Source organism: Pogona vitticeps, chromosome 10, assembly GCF_051106095.1.
Source record: "Pogona vitticeps strain Pit_001003342236 chromosome 10, PviZW2.1, whole genome shotgun sequence".
Lineage (NCBI taxonomy): Eukaryota > Metazoa > Chordata > Lepidosauria > Squamata > Agamidae > Pogona > Pogona vitticeps.
In genome coordinates, this window is record NC_135792.1 from 15,312,104 (window position 1) to 15,329,000 (window position 16,897).

General features: G+C 42.7%; 2 protein-coding genes across 3 annotated transcripts in view; both read right to left on the reverse strand.

Annotated features, from left to right (window-relative positions):
* Positions 1–16,897, reverse strand: part of LOC144584362 (uncharacterized) — a 182,632-nt gene that overhangs the window by 91,675 nt on the left and 74,060 nt on the right. The window lies entirely within an intron of this gene.
* Positions 1–16,897, reverse strand: part of RANBP10 (RAN binding protein 10) — a 79,602-nt gene that overhangs the window by 24,419 nt on the left and 38,286 nt on the right. For both annotated transcript variants that reach the window (XM_072980943.2, XM_072980942.2), the window contains exons 5-8: positions 14,030–14,052; positions 12,360–12,544; positions 10,258–10,370; positions 1,912–2,020 (exon numbers count right to left, since the gene is read on the reverse strand). In XM_072980943.2, the coding sequence (XP_072837044.2) occupies positions 1,912–2,020; positions 10,258–10,370; positions 12,360–12,544; positions 14,030–14,052 (430 nt within the window). The remainder of the gene's footprint in view (positions 1–1,911; positions 2,021–10,257; positions 10,371–12,359; positions 12,545–14,029; positions 14,053–16,897) is intronic.

Genomic DNA, 16,897 nt, shown 5'->3' on the forward strand with positions numbered 1-16,897 from the left:
CTCTGGGGATCTCAACAGTGCTGGGGAGACAAAGTCCGCAGCTCCGGCAGGGAAATGGCTGGGTCGCAGGGAGCCTGCTAACCCAGCAAGATCCCAGTAGTCTCAGATACAATTCATCCGGCCCTGGAGATTTACTTTGGATGGTATCCTTTTTTTAAATCACCTATTTAAACTCTGCTGGAAATGTGGCAGCAGCTTCTGCTTTGGATGACACAGCCTTTCTGGCAAGTTTTCTATTTCTTAGTTCAAACCTATTCCTAAATCTGTGTAACCATCCCCTACTTGCAATAAATGTGTCCTTTGTTTTAATGAATTATTTGCTAAAGTCTTCATATAGGCTCATTGCTTTTTAATGCAACACATTACCATCCATAAGAACACACTTTCTGTTCATGTCTTCCTCCCACAAATGTAATGCCTTTTCCATCTCAACCAAACATATGCAAGTTGAGATGCGACAGCAAAAGTAGCACATTTTTTTCCAATTTCTTGGATAGAAGATTAATTTTACCATACGTTTTAGTAACCTCGGCATAGCCTTCCCCTTTCCCTATTAAATAAAAAATTCTCAGCTTTTCACTTAAAGGAAGCTCTTTATATGTATTCTCGAAGTTCTTTGCAATTTCTCTTTGGCACTTCTAATTTGCCAGCATCAATGCTCTTGTGCTTTGAGGCCATTATGTACAATATTTAGCTAAACAGAGGTAATGTACTTGAACTACGAGCACTGTAGTATTGCAAGAGTTGATCTGTATGCCATGAACAACTAACATCTGAGTAGCTTATACAGCACAAGCAAAGGGAAGATTAGTGTCCTTAGCTGCTTCTTCCACCACAGAAGATTTCATCACGTTACTCAGAAAAGTGCACACAATTTATTTAGTGAATGTTTACAGGTACTGTATTATTTATTTATTTATTTATTTATTGGACTTGTATACCGCCCCATAGCGCTACAAGCACTCTCCGGGCGGTTTACAATTTTAATTATACAGGCTACACATTGCCCCCCCAGCAAGCTGGGTACTCATTTTACCGACCTCGGAAGGATGGAAGGCTGAGTCAACCTTGAGCCGGCTACCTGGGATTTGAACCCCAGGTCGTGAGCACAGTTTTAGCTGCAGTACAGCGTTTTAACCACTGCGCCACGAGGCTCTTCCTGCAATTTTTTAGTGAAAATGTGTATATGTCCCACAGATACGGAGTTCCTATTGTATGCATCTTCCTTTACTATCTTTCTTCATTTTATCTCTAAACCCCCCACTTTTTTAGAAATGATCGTCGTGACCTCTCTTGATCTCGAAATTCCACATTTTGTCATAAATACCAGACCAATTTAATTTAAATAAGTTAAAATTTTCTTTTGCTTGATGAGTTTCTTGCAAAATTATTATATCTGCTTTATTCTTATTTAATAGCACCTCTACTATTTTCCTCTTTATAACTTTTCCCAGGCCTTTCACATTTAAAGTTGATATTCTTAATCTGCTAACCATAATTGTTTACCTTCATTTCCCCCTTCTGGTCCCAAATAGTGAAACCCCATAAAACCATAAACAAAATGATAAACAGCCCCCCCAAACCCATCAACCCCCCCAATCTTTCCCCTCTCTTCTGCCTGAGAACCCACATTCTGGCTGCTGTCTATTCCCAAAAAACAAAAAACAGGGTAATCCATCTCCAGTCCTCCCTTTTTGATTTCTTATTCCTTTACTACACCATCCAAACACTAATTTTTACTACTAATTTTTTCTTCACCTTCTACCCCATGCCTATTCAAGTGATATACTGTATTGTCTTCTTATCTATACTTTTCTCTAATCTATTGCTCATACTTTAACTTTAGTTCTAGCTTGTTTATCTTCCTTGTTGCATTTTTCACTTTGCCTGTATGGATCTGGACATACTCACTTTAACATGAAGAGGAGGTTAGGATTGTGCTCTAGGAGTCCTGGATACAGCTGTTGTGTAGCTTCAATGGCTTCTCCCACTCTTCCTGCCAAAATCAGCTTCTGTATTCCTATAAATGAGTCAAGAATTACTAGGATCCAAACCATCTTACTGCTCCAATTAGTAGGTAAAATGAAATCCCGTAAGTAGCCAGGCAATAAAACTGTTTTGTCCAAGATGTCTTTCCTAAACAGTTTTTTTAAAGTTCTGAACAAATTAGGAAATTGTGCATACACAGAAAAGGAAAAAGAGAATCCATTTATAAAGCATGGAAGCTTGTCCCTGGAGTTTTTAGTAGCATCTGCATACGCTTCATACTTAGTTAAGGAGTGTTCCTTCCTTATTTTTTTATTTTTTATATAAGGGCCAACATTTGTTTTAATTGGAACCAAGTACATATTGTAATTCTTCCTTTAATTGCCTTTCTATTAGTTGAGATGCTCTTTGAAATAAAGAACCCCACCCACAGCAGGGAGTGGGCCGAAGAACAGTCCGCCACTGCCCAGCAAGCAAGAAGCATACGTGACAGAGGGGAGGAAGGGCGAGAAGTGTGAATTTACAGATGACCATTCAGAGAACCATAGTTACAGATAAATAACCTCTCTTTCTTCTTCGTGGTCTCTGTGAATGCACACTAATGGGTGGCTAGTAAGCTGACTTACCAGGAGGTGGGACGTCATGACAAAGGAGAGGATAGAACAGTGTGACTAAATGTGTTATCAGCCTTGGCATGGACATCCAGACAATAGTGGGTTGCAAAGGTGGATGGCGTAACCCAGGTGGCCACTTTGCAAATGTCCGTCTTTTCAACCCCTCTCAGAAATGCCGTGGATGTTGCTATAGCTCTGGCAGAGTGAGCCCTTACAGCATGTGGTAAGTTCATATGCCAGATGAATTGTGGATAGGGAGGATAGTTTTCTACAATGTTGGAGAATGTTATGTGTGGGAATGTTATGTGGAGAATCTCGAAATCAGAATTTTCAGTCGATATCAAGACAGACCGGCACATGGTCTAAAGGTGGAAAGAGCTCCTGTCTCGATGCTGAGGGGTGGTTAATGGTTTTCTTTTGCGTACCTCTTGAGATCTTTGACTTGTAAGGATACTGCTGAACAACTGGTACCAGTGGAGGTCCTCAGTATGTCGTAGTGACTTGCAAAGGCAAGGATTGAACCTCTGGGGGGCCCTGAGACCATGATGGCCGGGTTGATGCTGATGGTATATGGTATGGATGCTTCGCTTGCAGGCGATAATCCTCTGGATTAGGTGGTAGCAGTCTTCTACGATGCCAAGATGAAGCTGGTTGAACAACATGCCATTCATCCTCAGAAGAATGATACTGGCGTGGCTCAGCTTGTGTCCGATATTGAGGAGACGGCGAAAGAGAAGGTGACTCTGAACGATAAACCTGGGAATAATGGTGCTGTTGGTATTGAGGGACCATCTCATAAGGTCTCTAACTGTAATAGAGCTCAGGCTCATAGAATTCAGGCTCCAGCTGACAGTAGGTGGGGTGGTCATATTGTGGCTCTCAGCTGACAGCCATGTGATGTGTAGTACGGTATCAGCAATCTCCCATATCCTCAGGAGGTTCAGTATGATGGGTCTTCCTTCTTCTCCTTCTAGGATGTTCCTCCTGCACTGATTCCGGGACCGATACCGAAGAACAGCCTGATATGGAGCCAGCCTGAGAATACAGGCTTGCCTGTGCCACAGCAGTAACAGTAACCTCAGCCCCAGTCAGGAGAGTGACTGAACTGTGGGGAGGGCCAAAGAGGAGGGGCATCCTCATTCCCAGAAAGAAGATCAAGACATACCGCCTCTCTTTGTGGCTGATCTGTCGATGGAACTGATGGGTGTTGATTTATATGTAGGCTGCTTAGCCTTATGTGAAGTACAGTGCTGGCTCGCAAGACGATTGCTCACAAGACGATTAGTTTTTGTGATTGCTGTTGCACTTCACAAGACGGTTTTTCCTATGGACAATTTTCGCAAGGCGAATTTTGGGTCTATGCTTCACAAAATGATTATTTTTTAGACTGATGCTTTGCAAGATAATGTTTTTTGACAGTTGGGTCCATGACTTGCAAAACTATTTTTTTAATGGACGGTTTTTCGCAAGACGAATGTCTGCAGGGTTTGTTGTTGTTGTTTTGGTTCAAATCTCAATCGTTAATACCCAGGATGCATTGTGCATTGTGCCGGAAAGGTTTAAAAAGCCTCCCCAATGCAGCCTGGGTTCACTTTTCCACGTGCAGTTCCAAGGTTGACTTTGTGAGGAACAACTGTGGTCTGCGTTGTGGGGCATCCTGTGTTTGCTGTGGTCTCCGTTGTGGAGGCATCCTGTGTTTGGAGAAGTTAGTGTGCTCTTTGGAGAAGTTGGATATTTGCAGAACTTTTTGGCCAGCAAAAGGTGGGTGTTCATTTGTTCTTCTGTGTTGGGGGGGGTTATGCCAAGTTTTATTTTTATTTTTGTTAAGTTGCACTGGAAAGTTAGGGGGCTTAGCTTGTGCTGGTGGGGGGTGTTATGTCAAGTTTTAATTTTTATTTTTAGGTAACTTGCAGAGGAAAGTTAGGGGGTTAGCTTCTACTGGTGGGGGGGTTGATGCAAAGTTGTTGGGGTTTTGGGGTTTTTTTTTGTAAGGCACCCTGTGTTTGGAGAAGTTGCTGTGCTCTTTGGAGAAGTTGAAGATTTGCAGAACTTTATGGTCAGCAAAAGGTAGGTGTGCATTTGTTCTCTTGTATTGTTGGTGGGGGGAGTCTTATGCCAAGGTTTATTTTTATTTTTCTTAGCTTGTGCTGGGGTGTGTTTGGTATGCCACTTGTTTGTCCAGGGCAGTTTTGGCCAGGGGTGGGAAGATGTGTGGGAAGGTGTGTGGGAAGCGGATGTAAAGCACTGCCTTTTGTTTTTGTGAATGTAGCAGCTGCTGACATGGGTCCCAAGAAGCCTGCTTCTGCAGATGCCAGGAAAATGACGAAGGAGAGGATTACCCTTGAGATGAAAAAGGAGACCATCAGGAAGTACGAAGGAGGCACGTGAATCGTGGGCATCGCCAGGGAGTACGGGAGGAATCCATCCACCATCGGGACCATCATGAAGATAAGGGAGAAGATCCTTGCCACAGATGTAGCCAAGGCAGTCACCAGGATCATGAAGAACCGGCCAGCTGTTCTGGAGGAAGTGGAGAAGTTACTGCTCATCTGGATGCAAGAGAAGCAGCATTCAGGGGACACAATGACTGAGGCGGTCATCTGCGAGAAGGCCAAGGCCTTGTACACAGACCTTGTGCAGCAACAGCCCGGAACCTCAGCTGAGCCAGAAGTCTTCAAGGCAAGCAGAGGCTGGTTTGAACGCTTCAAAACCAGATCTGGAATCCACAGTGTGGTCAGGCATGGAGAGGCTGCCAGTTCCAATGTTCCTGCGGCTGAGGACTTTGCCACGGAGTTCCTGGGGGTCATGACAACACAGGGCTACCTTCCACAGCAGGTCTTCAACTGCCATGAGACCGGGCTGTTTTGGAAGAGGATGCCCAAAAGGACCTTCCTCACTCAAGAGGAGAGCAAGCTGCCTGGCCACAAGCCCATGAAGGACCGTCTGACCCTCCTCTTCTGCGCCAACGCTAGCGGGGACCTGAAGATAAAGTCCTTGCTGGTATACCACTCAGAGAATCCATGGGCTTTCAGGAAGCACAAGGTGAACAAAGGCCAGGTGAGCATGATGTGGCGATCCAACGTACGGCTTGCGTCACACGTGTCCCGTTTGTGTACTGAGTCAATCTTGCTTTTGGCCCAGCTGTCAAGAAGTATCTGCTGGATAATGACCTGCCACTGAAGGCCCTGCTCCTCATGGACAATGCCCCAGCTCATCCTCCAGGCCTTGAGGAAGATTTGTTGGAGGAATTCAATTTCATTAAAATCTTGTTCCTGTCGCCTAACACTACCCAGGTACTCCAGCCAATGGATCAGCAGGTGATTGCCAACTTCAAGAAAAGGTACAGCAAGGAACTTTTCAGGCGCTGCTTCGAGGTGACCGATTCCACCAACCTCACCCTGCGTGAATTCTGGAGGGAGCACTTTGACATCGTCAGCTGCTTAAAGATGATCACCACGGCCTGGGACAGTATCAGCCAGAGAAACCTTAATTCCACTTGGCACAACCTGTGGCCAGACTGTGTGGCAACAAGTGACTCTGGTGTTTCTGCGCCTGAACCAGAGTCAACAATGATGGAGGACATTGTTGCCTTGGGGAGGACCATGGGCCTTGAGGTCACAGAGGAGGACATCTGTGAACTGGTGGAGGGCCACGAACCAGGATCTGTCCACCCAGGAGCTGGTCGAGCTTCAGGCAGAGGCTACGAAGGAGCAGGCCTCTTTTGGAGATGAAGAGCCAGGCGAGGAACAGCTGTCCACCAGTAAACTGAAAGATTTCTTAGAACACTGCCGACATGTGCAGACTGTAGCACAGCAATACCACCCGGACAAGTCTGTGGCACATCACCTTGTGAACACATTTGACGCAAGGGTCATATCCCCTTTCAGAGGGATGCCGAAAAGGCGGCAGAAGCAGCTGGATATGGAGAAGTTCCTCACAAAAAGGCAGAAACAGGAAGAGGAACCTGCTGCTTCAACCAGTGATGCCCAGTTGCCTTCCTCCTCCTCCTCCTCCTCCTCCTCTTCCTAGAAGACTGCTGCTGTGATGTTGGGACAGTTTTGTGTGCCTCCAGTTTCCTCAATTAAAACACTGGTCCTGGTGGTTTAGAGCCTCACTTGTTCACTTTAAAATGTGAAACGTAAGAAGTTTCTGTACTGTTGATTTCTGTATGTTTGTGCACTTTCTGACGAGTTTCTGTATGTTTATGCACTTTCTGAAGAGTTTTGCACAATCCAATGACTGTTAGTGACTGTTTCTGTTCAGTTTCAATGAAGGCAGATGTTCCTGCCTCATGTTTGTTGATTTTTAAATGTTTTTCAATGATATTTATAAAGTTAAAGTTTATTGACTGAAATTTTTGAAATCACCTGCACATTATTTATGATGTTAAAGAGCACTTAATAAACCCTTTGTAAACCAAATTTGACTTAGTTCTGACTTTTCATGCCCTTAGGAAAGCACTGATTAGATCGCAATGCATTTCTATGGGAAACCACGTTTTGCAAGACTTTTTTTCTGCAAGATGACGATTTCCCCCCACTGGAACGCATTAAATAGATTTCAATGCATTCCAATGGGGAATCACATTTCGCAAGATTTTTTCGCAAGACAGCAATTTTCGCGGAATGAATTAAAATCGTCTTGCGAGGCACCACTGTAGATGTTTTCTTCTTTTTATTTGGTGTCTGTATCGAAGTGAACTTCAATGTCGATACTGAAGAACAAGTTGAGGCAGGCTTCAATGTCAATGGGTGTGATTTCGAAGCCGTCTTAGGTCTCTTAGCAGGCTGAGATCTAATGGTTGGAGAACAGACCTAAGAGTTTGGGGACGGATCTGCAGTGGTCTGGGGACCATCCATACTGCAACTGTGAGGTGGTTGAAGGGATTTCTCCTTAGAAAGGACTGCAGACATTGGAGCCTAAGTTTAAGAGCTGGCTTGGTAAGTTTTTGCAGGCCTGACGCATAGGTTTGATGTGCCTCCCCCAGACAAAAGAGACACCTGGAATGCCTGTCTGACAGTGTTAATTTATTTGGACAGGACTCGCATCTCTTGAAAGGGCCTGAAGAGGCCATAAAACAGTAGGCCCAAAGGAAAAAGGGCAGGAAAACTATTGGTATTTTTTCCTAACTCTTTCTTCTTCTTCTTTTTCTACTCAGGAGAGATCAGAATGAGGAAGGTCCCAATCAGGAAGCAGATTAAAAGAAGATCAACAAGGTAAATTTTTTCCCCACAGGAAACAAAAAGCTCTGAAGCAGAGGTGCTGCTGCAGCGACGGCAAAAAAGGAACTGAGACACACTGTGCTGTGGGTGGGGCCAAGCGCGACAGGAGGGAGGTCCCAACAACATGTGTTTAAGCTCTAAAAGATTCCGAGGTTCTCTGCGCAAGCGCACTAAAACCCATCACAGTAGTATGCATTCACAGAGACCACAGAGACAACAAAGAAAAATATATTGATTGCTTGTAAATCAGTAATTTTTTCTCAATATCATGGTCCACCAGTATAGTCAGTAAGTGTCAGTAACTTGGGTAAGATGAAATGGCACTGTTTGTTTGATTTATATGCTGTCTTACTGTCAGCAAGGGGACCCAAGGCAGCTCACAATATTAAAAAGAATACAGTAGTGCCTCGACTTACGAACGTCCCTACTTACGACTATTTCAAGTTACAACCAGCTCCAGCCGCAAAATTTTGTTTCTACTTGTGACCGGAGCTTCCACTTACAAACAGAAAAAGGCAGGGGGAAAAGGCGGGAAATTCAAATGTCTAACTGTAGGTGGTGACGAGGCTGTTTCTTTGTAGCTCTGTCGCCCCAGCAGTTAGTATATATCAGAGGCGGCTTGGGACTGCCTCGCTTCTGCTTCTGAGTGAGCCTGTGTGTGTGTTTGCAGGGAGGCTTTGGGTTGCCTGGTAAGGTAAGGTGCTGTTTTCTGCTTTTTAAAAACTGTTCTGGGTGTTTTTGCAGCGTGGTTTTGAGCTGAGGGGAGGTTATGTTTCTGTGCTGTGATGGGTCTTGGGGGTTTGTTGGTTGGTTGGTTGTTTTTTCTTCCCCATTTCCGATGGGTCTTGGGGGTTTTTGTTGCTTTTTGGAATGTTTTTTCCAATTTACGATGGATCTTGGGGCGTTTATTTGTTTTTCATCCCCCCCATTTCTGATGGGTCTTGGGGGGGTTCGGTTGCTTTTGGGTTTCCCCCCATTTTCAATGGGCCTTGGGGGGTTTGTGTTTGGTTCCCCCCTATTTCCGATGTGTCTTGGGGGGTTTGTTTGTTTTTTGGCTTTTCCCCCACATTTCCAATGGGTCTTGGGATTTTTTGTGCTTTTGGATTTTTTCCCCTTTTCCAATGGGTCCTGTATGCTTCCCTTGCATTTTCCTTTGTTCTCTGTGCATTTCCGATCTGCTCCGTTTGTTTTCTGTACATTTCCAATGGGTCTTGCACGGTTGATTGTTTTTCTTCCCCCCCCCCCTTCGGCCAGAAGGGATTAATCACATTTCTAATTAGTCTTGTAGTGATTTTTTGGGTGTGTGTGATTTTTTCTTAGGCCAGAATGGATTAATTGCATTTCAATGCATTCCTATGGGAAATGGTGCTTTGACTTATGACCATTTCGAGTTACTTCCATCTTCTGGAATGGATTATGGTTGTAAATTGAGGCACCACTGTAGAGTTAAAAACATGCTAAATATTTTAAAAAATTAACTACATGTTAATGAAAGTACAATTGAATAATTAAAAGCAAGTGAACATTAAAAAAAAAACTGACTCTAAGAAGACATTCATGACTTGAAGAGATGTCTTCACCTGTTGGCAGAAGGATAAATGGAAGGGGGCTAGCCTGATCTCCTGAGGGAGAGCATTCCATAATCTGAGAGCTGCCACAGAGAAGGCCCTCTCTGCACAGGCCATGAAACTGATAGGAGGACCCTTTCTGGTTACCTTAAACACCAAGAAGGCTCAGATGAGGAGATAGTCCTTCAGATAGCCTGGACCAAAGCTGTATAGGGCTTTGTAGGTAATGACCAGCACTTTGAAATAGGCCCAGAAAGGGACTGGTAGCCAATGCAGTTGTTGCAGCAGGGGTGTTATGTGCTCCCTATAGCTGGCCTCAGTCTCTAGTCTAGCTGCAAAAGTTTGTACCAGCTTATGGCATTGCACACATCGGGTTCTCTGCAACATTCCCTCTAGTTTTCCAGACATTGGGAAGGCTCCCTGCTCTGTGCACACAGGCTTCTGGCCACAACTGGAAGCAAACGGGTGGCAACACTGGTTCAGCTGTGCAGCCCTGATCCAGAGCTGCGCGTGGGGAGTTTAGATGAAACACTGGTTGTCTAGTGTTAGAAATCCCACATGAAGACATCAGAGGCAGCACTGATTTCCTAAAAATAAACCAGCCAAGTCCTTAAATGATTACAGAATTTACATTGTGAGTGGCAGAATGAAGGAAGGTATGATGAGACTCTGGGGGATAGGCAAAGAAAGGGACAAGGACAAATAGAAAGATCAGTGCAGTGCACTGAGGTTCTGCCTCCTCACCACTGTTAACTTACACATGGTATATGAGCATGCAGACAATGAACAGGAATCATACTGCAAAGCAAATGGGTTGTTTGCAGAAGACTTCACAGAAAACAGCAGAAACTATGAGAACAAGCTTACTTTGTCTATTTTTTATGGAGATCTGTTCTTCCTCAATTGTACTCTCCGTCACCCTGGCAAAGGAAGTTGCTGTAGCACAGTAGCCATGATGCACCAGATAAGAAGAGACCATACTGGGAAAATACAGAAGGTGAATAGATGAGTGGGTATCAGTTGGGATCCACAAGAAATCTGTTATGCAAGTCGGTCTGACCCTCTCTGAAACAAGATATCTGAGAGGATCATATTAATGTAAGGTCAGTTGGGTGTATCCTAGAATTGTTCTTAGCTCTGCTTGGCACACTTAAAATATAACACATACGATCTTCAGTGAACAAAAGTATTTTGAAAAGAGAATGACAGGCAGCATTCCTGTGACAGTCAAACAACTGAAAGCACAGGAATTCAGTCATTAAGAAGTAAGAGACTGTCATGCTTGTTCTCTCCTTAAACTGACTCCTTTCAAGTGTGAGAAGTCAAGTACAGTGGTGCCTCGCTTAACGGGCGCCCCATTTAACGATGAATCCGCATAGCGATTAAGATTTTGCAATCACTTTTGCGATCACATTGCGATGTTCCCTATGGGGAAAAATCGCTTTGCGATGATCGCGGGGAAGCGATCATCACAAATGCCCCATTTTCGCACAGCTGATCGGTGGGGCTTCGGGATGATGGGGGGGAAGCGCTTCAGCGATCATTGCAACGCCCCCATTTTCACACAGCTGATCGGCGGTTCCAAAATGGCCGCCAGCTGTTTTGCCTCGCTTTAGAGGCACCGAAAATGGCCGTCCCTATGGAGGATCTTCGCTTAAGGTCAGTTTTTAAGCCCATAGGAACGCATTAAACACGTTTTAATGCGTTCCTATGGGCTTTTTTGCCCCGCATAGCAACGAATCCGTATAGCGACGATTTTTTCAGAACGGATCATCGTCGCTATGCGGGGCACCACTGTAGTTGAGGAAAAATAAATATTCATTATGAGAAAGGAAATTTATCTGGCTCCTACATACATAGGGACAAAAGATCAAGAGGTCTGCATAGGAATGTCCAAAAGAGAATTATACTAATATAAGCAAATTGCAAATGGTGCTGGGCCAAGTGCCGAGACCTGTAGTAAGCCATGAAATCCACTTGCTGATTTCACTGAGGCCTGAAACTGTTGTGTAAGTCTGTCTAACCCTCTTTGAAAGCCAAACAAAATATTAGATTAATTACTGCTACAAACTACTCTAACAATATAATTGAAATGCAGTACAAGAACCACTGAAATATATAACTTTAAAAACGCCCAAATCAATAGATTTCATAGAAAGTGTATATTAAAGTAGGGTGCTTAATAGTTTTGTTAAGCCTTATCTAAATTTTCTTTCATAAAAAGGAGAAATATTCATATTTTTTAACCCTTCTAACTATTCTGTTCAGGAGCTCTCTCTCACTTTGCCTCTATATGTACATGCATTTAATGCCTCATTTTCTCTTATCCCTTAGAGACGCAGATAAAAAGTTCTCAACATTATTCTACCCACCATCCTCCCCTTAACATCTGGTTTCCTCATTTGTTCATTTTAACTTATTCCCTGAGGGGCTAAGAATTGATCAAGTCAAATACATTGCTGAAAGCATCTTCTCATCACTTAGAATATGAGACTTACATAGTTTAAAGAAAGAACACAATAGCCAAAATGCTGTTGCTTGGCACAGTAAATTGCACTAGAAGAAGGCCCATTAAATTAATGAGGTTTTAGTGAGTCCAATCATCCATAAGTTCCAATGATTTAAATCTACCTACTCTAACTATAAATCATTTTAATTTAGCAAATTGCAATTAGAGTCAGCCCATTTGAATCAAGTCCCATTGATTCAATGAGCCTACTCTAATGCAATTTACTATCCTAAGCAACAGGACCTTTTGCCAATAGAATAAAAGGTGCAGCATAAGCATGCAGCTAGTTTCTTATTCATTTCCGTTAAGGAACCCCTCCAACACCAGACTGCACATTAGGAACACAAGTGATAAACTTCAAGGAAGATATGTGGAAAGTACTTTGACTATAGAGCATTGCAGAGCAACTGCTGTTTTAAATTCAAGCTTTAACTCAAATTAAATCAAAGCACCCACTCACTTCTGCAGCATGGCTTGCCATTCACCTAGCCGGTCACCTATGGGAAACCTCTTAATTGTGCCTTGAATCTTTGCTCGCCACTCTCTCATATAATCTTCAATGTCGAACACAAATGGCTGCTGCCCAAAATTGGCATCCACTATTTCTCCAGGTGTCTGGAGCCCCACAGTGGGATACAGATTGGCCTGCCAAGAAAAAAGACCCAAGTTAAAGCCCCAGGCTCTTTAGGGAAGGAAGCAACAAGGAACAAACACTTTCAGAGCAGGAGAGCCAGTTCTTAGTAAAGAAGGGTTGAATGAAAGCTCTACTCTAGACTGAAGAGATGGGCTGTGCTGAGAACATTACTAAGAATAATTTTGCAAGGAAACAATTAGCTACAATCTGAATCTTTTGTGACAACAATAGTTATGGAGTAAAGGAGAAGAATTAAGTACAGTGGTGCCTCGCTTAGCGATTGCTCTGTTGAGCGATGAAATCGCTTAGCGATGGGGTTTTGGCCATCGCCAGAGCGATCGCTTAGCGATGGCCCCTATGGGGAAAAATTGCTTTGCGATGATCGCGGGGAACCGATCATGGCAAAACGACCCTTTTTGCACAGCTGATCGGCGGTTCCAAAATGGCTGCCGGAAAAACAAAATGGCCGCCTACTGTTTTGCCTCGCTTTAGAGGCACCGAAAATGGCCGCCCCTATGGAGGATCTTCACATAAGGTCAGTTTTTAAGCCCATAGGAAAGCATTAAATACGTTTTAATGTGTTTCTATGGGCTTTTTAAAATCGCTTAGCAACGTTTTTCCTAGAACGGATTAACATCGCTAAGTGAGGCACCACTGTACATACAGGACAATGTGAGTTACATAAGATGAAAAGTTTCCGTTTTCATCAAATCAGACAAGAGACATGTAACAGATCATGACAAAAGGTGCACTTCTCGCAGTGAAGGTAACAGAATGTGTTTGAGTAATTTGTTGAGACATAAGTGAAATTTCTCCATTGATCTGAAGCCTCAAAAGATTTTCTAATACATGCCTATATACATTTGAGGAAAAGGCAAGTGCTGTGCTGTTGAGTAGGATTTTTTTTTAAAGTCCCATGCCCACTAAAGGTCATTTGCAATATTTCCATTCCAATCTATGTGCCAAGAGAAGCAATGAAATGTCTGGACTGCAGAAATAACTTACATTGCAGAAGTCAACTTCAGAAACAGGGAATGCCCATTTGTTTCCCTATTGAAGTTATGCTGCTTAACAATTCAGTAGCAAGTTATTTTTACTTTGCTCATGACAGGCAAGGCAAGAACATAGTTTTTTTTTCTATTTAAGGATACAAACTTGTTTTGTTTATTTGTATTAGTAGGCCATATTCCTGGCAAAAGTATTAAGTTACAAAAGACCTTCTAATATTTTTAGTTGACACATTAACAATTTAGTTTTTCCATGGGCTCTCAGGAAATTCTAGGAAAAGCCTCTTCATTACCACCATCCTTTTTGAAATGGTTTCTCTAAGGAACCTGCTAGGCTTCACTAAAAAGGGAGGACATCAAACAGTCTAATACTAACCACTTCCAGATGGCATGGCAAAGAGTTGGCATCAGTACACCCCAAGTCATTTCCCTCACCCCTCCCCTTCATCTTGTAATTTTTGTTAAAATATTAAAAACAGTTGTACTTACAGGGAGGTCTGTAAAGGCAATACCTGTGGGGTGGGGTGGAGGGGAAATAACAGAATTAAGATAATTGATTTGTCTGTAACTTTAAATTTAAACATTCTAAAATATATCTACACATTCTAGGTTGGACCCAAAAGAAACACCTGGGTATGCAGCAGAAGGGCCTCCTATGTATTCCAATTTTCTGTGATCAAGTTCCCACTACAATATGTCACAGTGCAATCCTAGACAGGATTACTCACCAGATAACTCTACTGCATTTTGATAGCTGGGGTCAGGAGACTTCAGTCCTCTAAGTGTTGTGGACTACAACTCCCAAAATCTCTTACCCTTGACCATGGTGGCTTCTGGGAGTTGAATTCCATAACATTTGAAAGATCAAAGGTATCTCCTTAACTTCGCCTTGCCAAGGAAAACCCACAGATACCCTGAGAATTACAGGTCACATGCTTAAAGATGCCTATAAAGCATATCTAGGAAGATAAATATTTTTATGCTCTTATTAAAGCAACAATGACAAACAAATCAGGTAACACATAAGGAAAGCAGAAGCTAACAGAATTCAGAGACAGCATGCGTTTCTAGCAGAAACACAGTCATTGGTGCTATGATTCCCAATTAATCTGTAGCAGAGATGGGCATGAGGTTTGTGCTCACCTCTAATCTGTAGGGAAAGAGTAGTTTTTCTAATCTCTTCCTGCACAACACCCTATCTTGAAAACACTAAGGCAAGTAGTATCATGCTATACATGGTCATTTCACAGAAGTAATGGGAAAACTCCGTGCTTTGATTTTCAAATTTGACAGTGCTTCAGTGGATTGTTTTCTTCTCTGTCAATTTTTATTCAGTATTTCACAGAAAGGATATAAAAAGATGTACATGCAAAAAACTTCACCTGATTTTTCACAAGTCTGAGAATGCAATCTTCATACCTTTATCAATAAAGTCTGGGCGACATTTGACACTTCGTTTTTTTATGGAACTTCATGATCATGAGGTACTGTATTTGCATTCAGACACTATCTTCTGTTTAATGACCTTACCAATAAATCTCAAGCTGATGAGAAATCAGGTAACTATTGTCAGGTCCTTTAGACTAGTCTTTGTCCTTCCCTTTCTGGCTGTAATCACCTGAAGATTTCTCTTTTGTCCAAGTGATTTAATCCATTAATCACTCCCTTTGTGATGGAATAGATTCCTTCTATACAGAAAACTTGAAAATGCAAACAGTGCCTATCAGTAACAAAATTTTGAAAGACCTTCCAGAATCCAAGAACTGCCTATGTGCCCACAAATTTACTGTTTGTATCAACACCACACATGTACATTTTTTAAGACAGTACAGTGCTGACTCAGAAAGCAAGAGATAGCATGTAAATGGTAGTATGTACAAACTACAATGCAACACCTTATCTGTGCTATTTGCACACACAACCTTTAAACAACAACTTGAGAATATGCTACAGATGTTCAGATTACCAGTAAAAGATGTCATATCATTTCTCCTTTCCTGTCAGAACCCTTATTGGGTTTGCACAAGAGGCTGCCTGTCTTTGGCGACACAGTTGTTCTATAGGCAAATAGAAAGCTTGAAAAATACTCAACTATCCAACAAACTGCACCAGAAAACAGAGTTCTGGCTCCTGTCCTCTGAAGATCCTGGCCCTGGAGACTGGCGAAATATTAGGAAGAAAAACCTTAAGGACACAGCCAAAACCCACAACAACCATTTAGAAAGCTGTCACCAGAATATGATAATCTGAGGATAGAGTGCTTCCCATTTGAGCTAAATGCAGCAATTTTAATATTTATAAACTAGCAATGCTACAGACTGGTCAGAACAATCAGTACTGTGTATCAGAAGGAATGGGTTACTAAAAATCTTGAGTGAAAAACAGCATCTCATTACAAAAACAAGTCACTTGGATGCTGTGAAAACAGCATTATTTTCAGTATCACTAGCAGACATATCTAGGAACAGTTTGGCCTCTATCACATCTTTCTTTACTCTCCAAAGTAGAAAAAAGCTCCAATGAGACAATTCCTACAAGTAAAGCTCCAGATGTAACAGGTAACAGGACGTCTGAACCTATGTACAGCCTTATACATTCAAGCCAAACATTAATCTAGCACAAGTGAGGGGAATCCTTAGCCATCTAGATATTTTTGATTGCAGCTCCCATAATCCCTTTCTGCTGAGTGGGGCTGATGAAAATTACAGGCCAAAACTTGTGTGAGGCTGATAGGAACTGTAGGCCAAATTTCTGATCTATCATTCTATCTGACAAAATTGATAGATGTTTTCAGGAAACCCAATAACTGGGCACAAGGGCAGCAGTGCTTCATTCACACAGTGGCCTCCCCCCACCAACTGTTATTCAGTGGCACACTACTTCCACACTTGGAAATTCTTTGGGGCATACATATTGAAGAGCTGCTATCCACCATATCAACTGGCTATGTTGCTGTAGCTGGCTGAGTATTGCAGTTCAACCATAAATCAAATGTCACGTCTTTTCATATCTGTCCACTCTACCTTCACAGTCATATTTCTTTTACAGTTCCATCTTGCGTTAATTATGTGCTGTGTGGAGAAGGGAAGTTACCCACCTGTAACTGTAGTTCTTCTAGTGGTCCTTTGTGATTCACACGGAGCCTTGTTGGAACATTCTAGAGCTTCTGCGATCAGAAAAGACACATTAGTACAAGCCTCTCCCCCTTACTATACGTTCCCTGGTGCCAAGGCTCTCCCTTCAGTTAAGTCAACCACCGCTGCAAGTGAGAGTGTGACAGTGGGGAGGTTGGGTGGATGTATGAATCTCAGAGGACCACTCGAAGAACTACAATTACAGGTAGGTAACCTGTCCTCC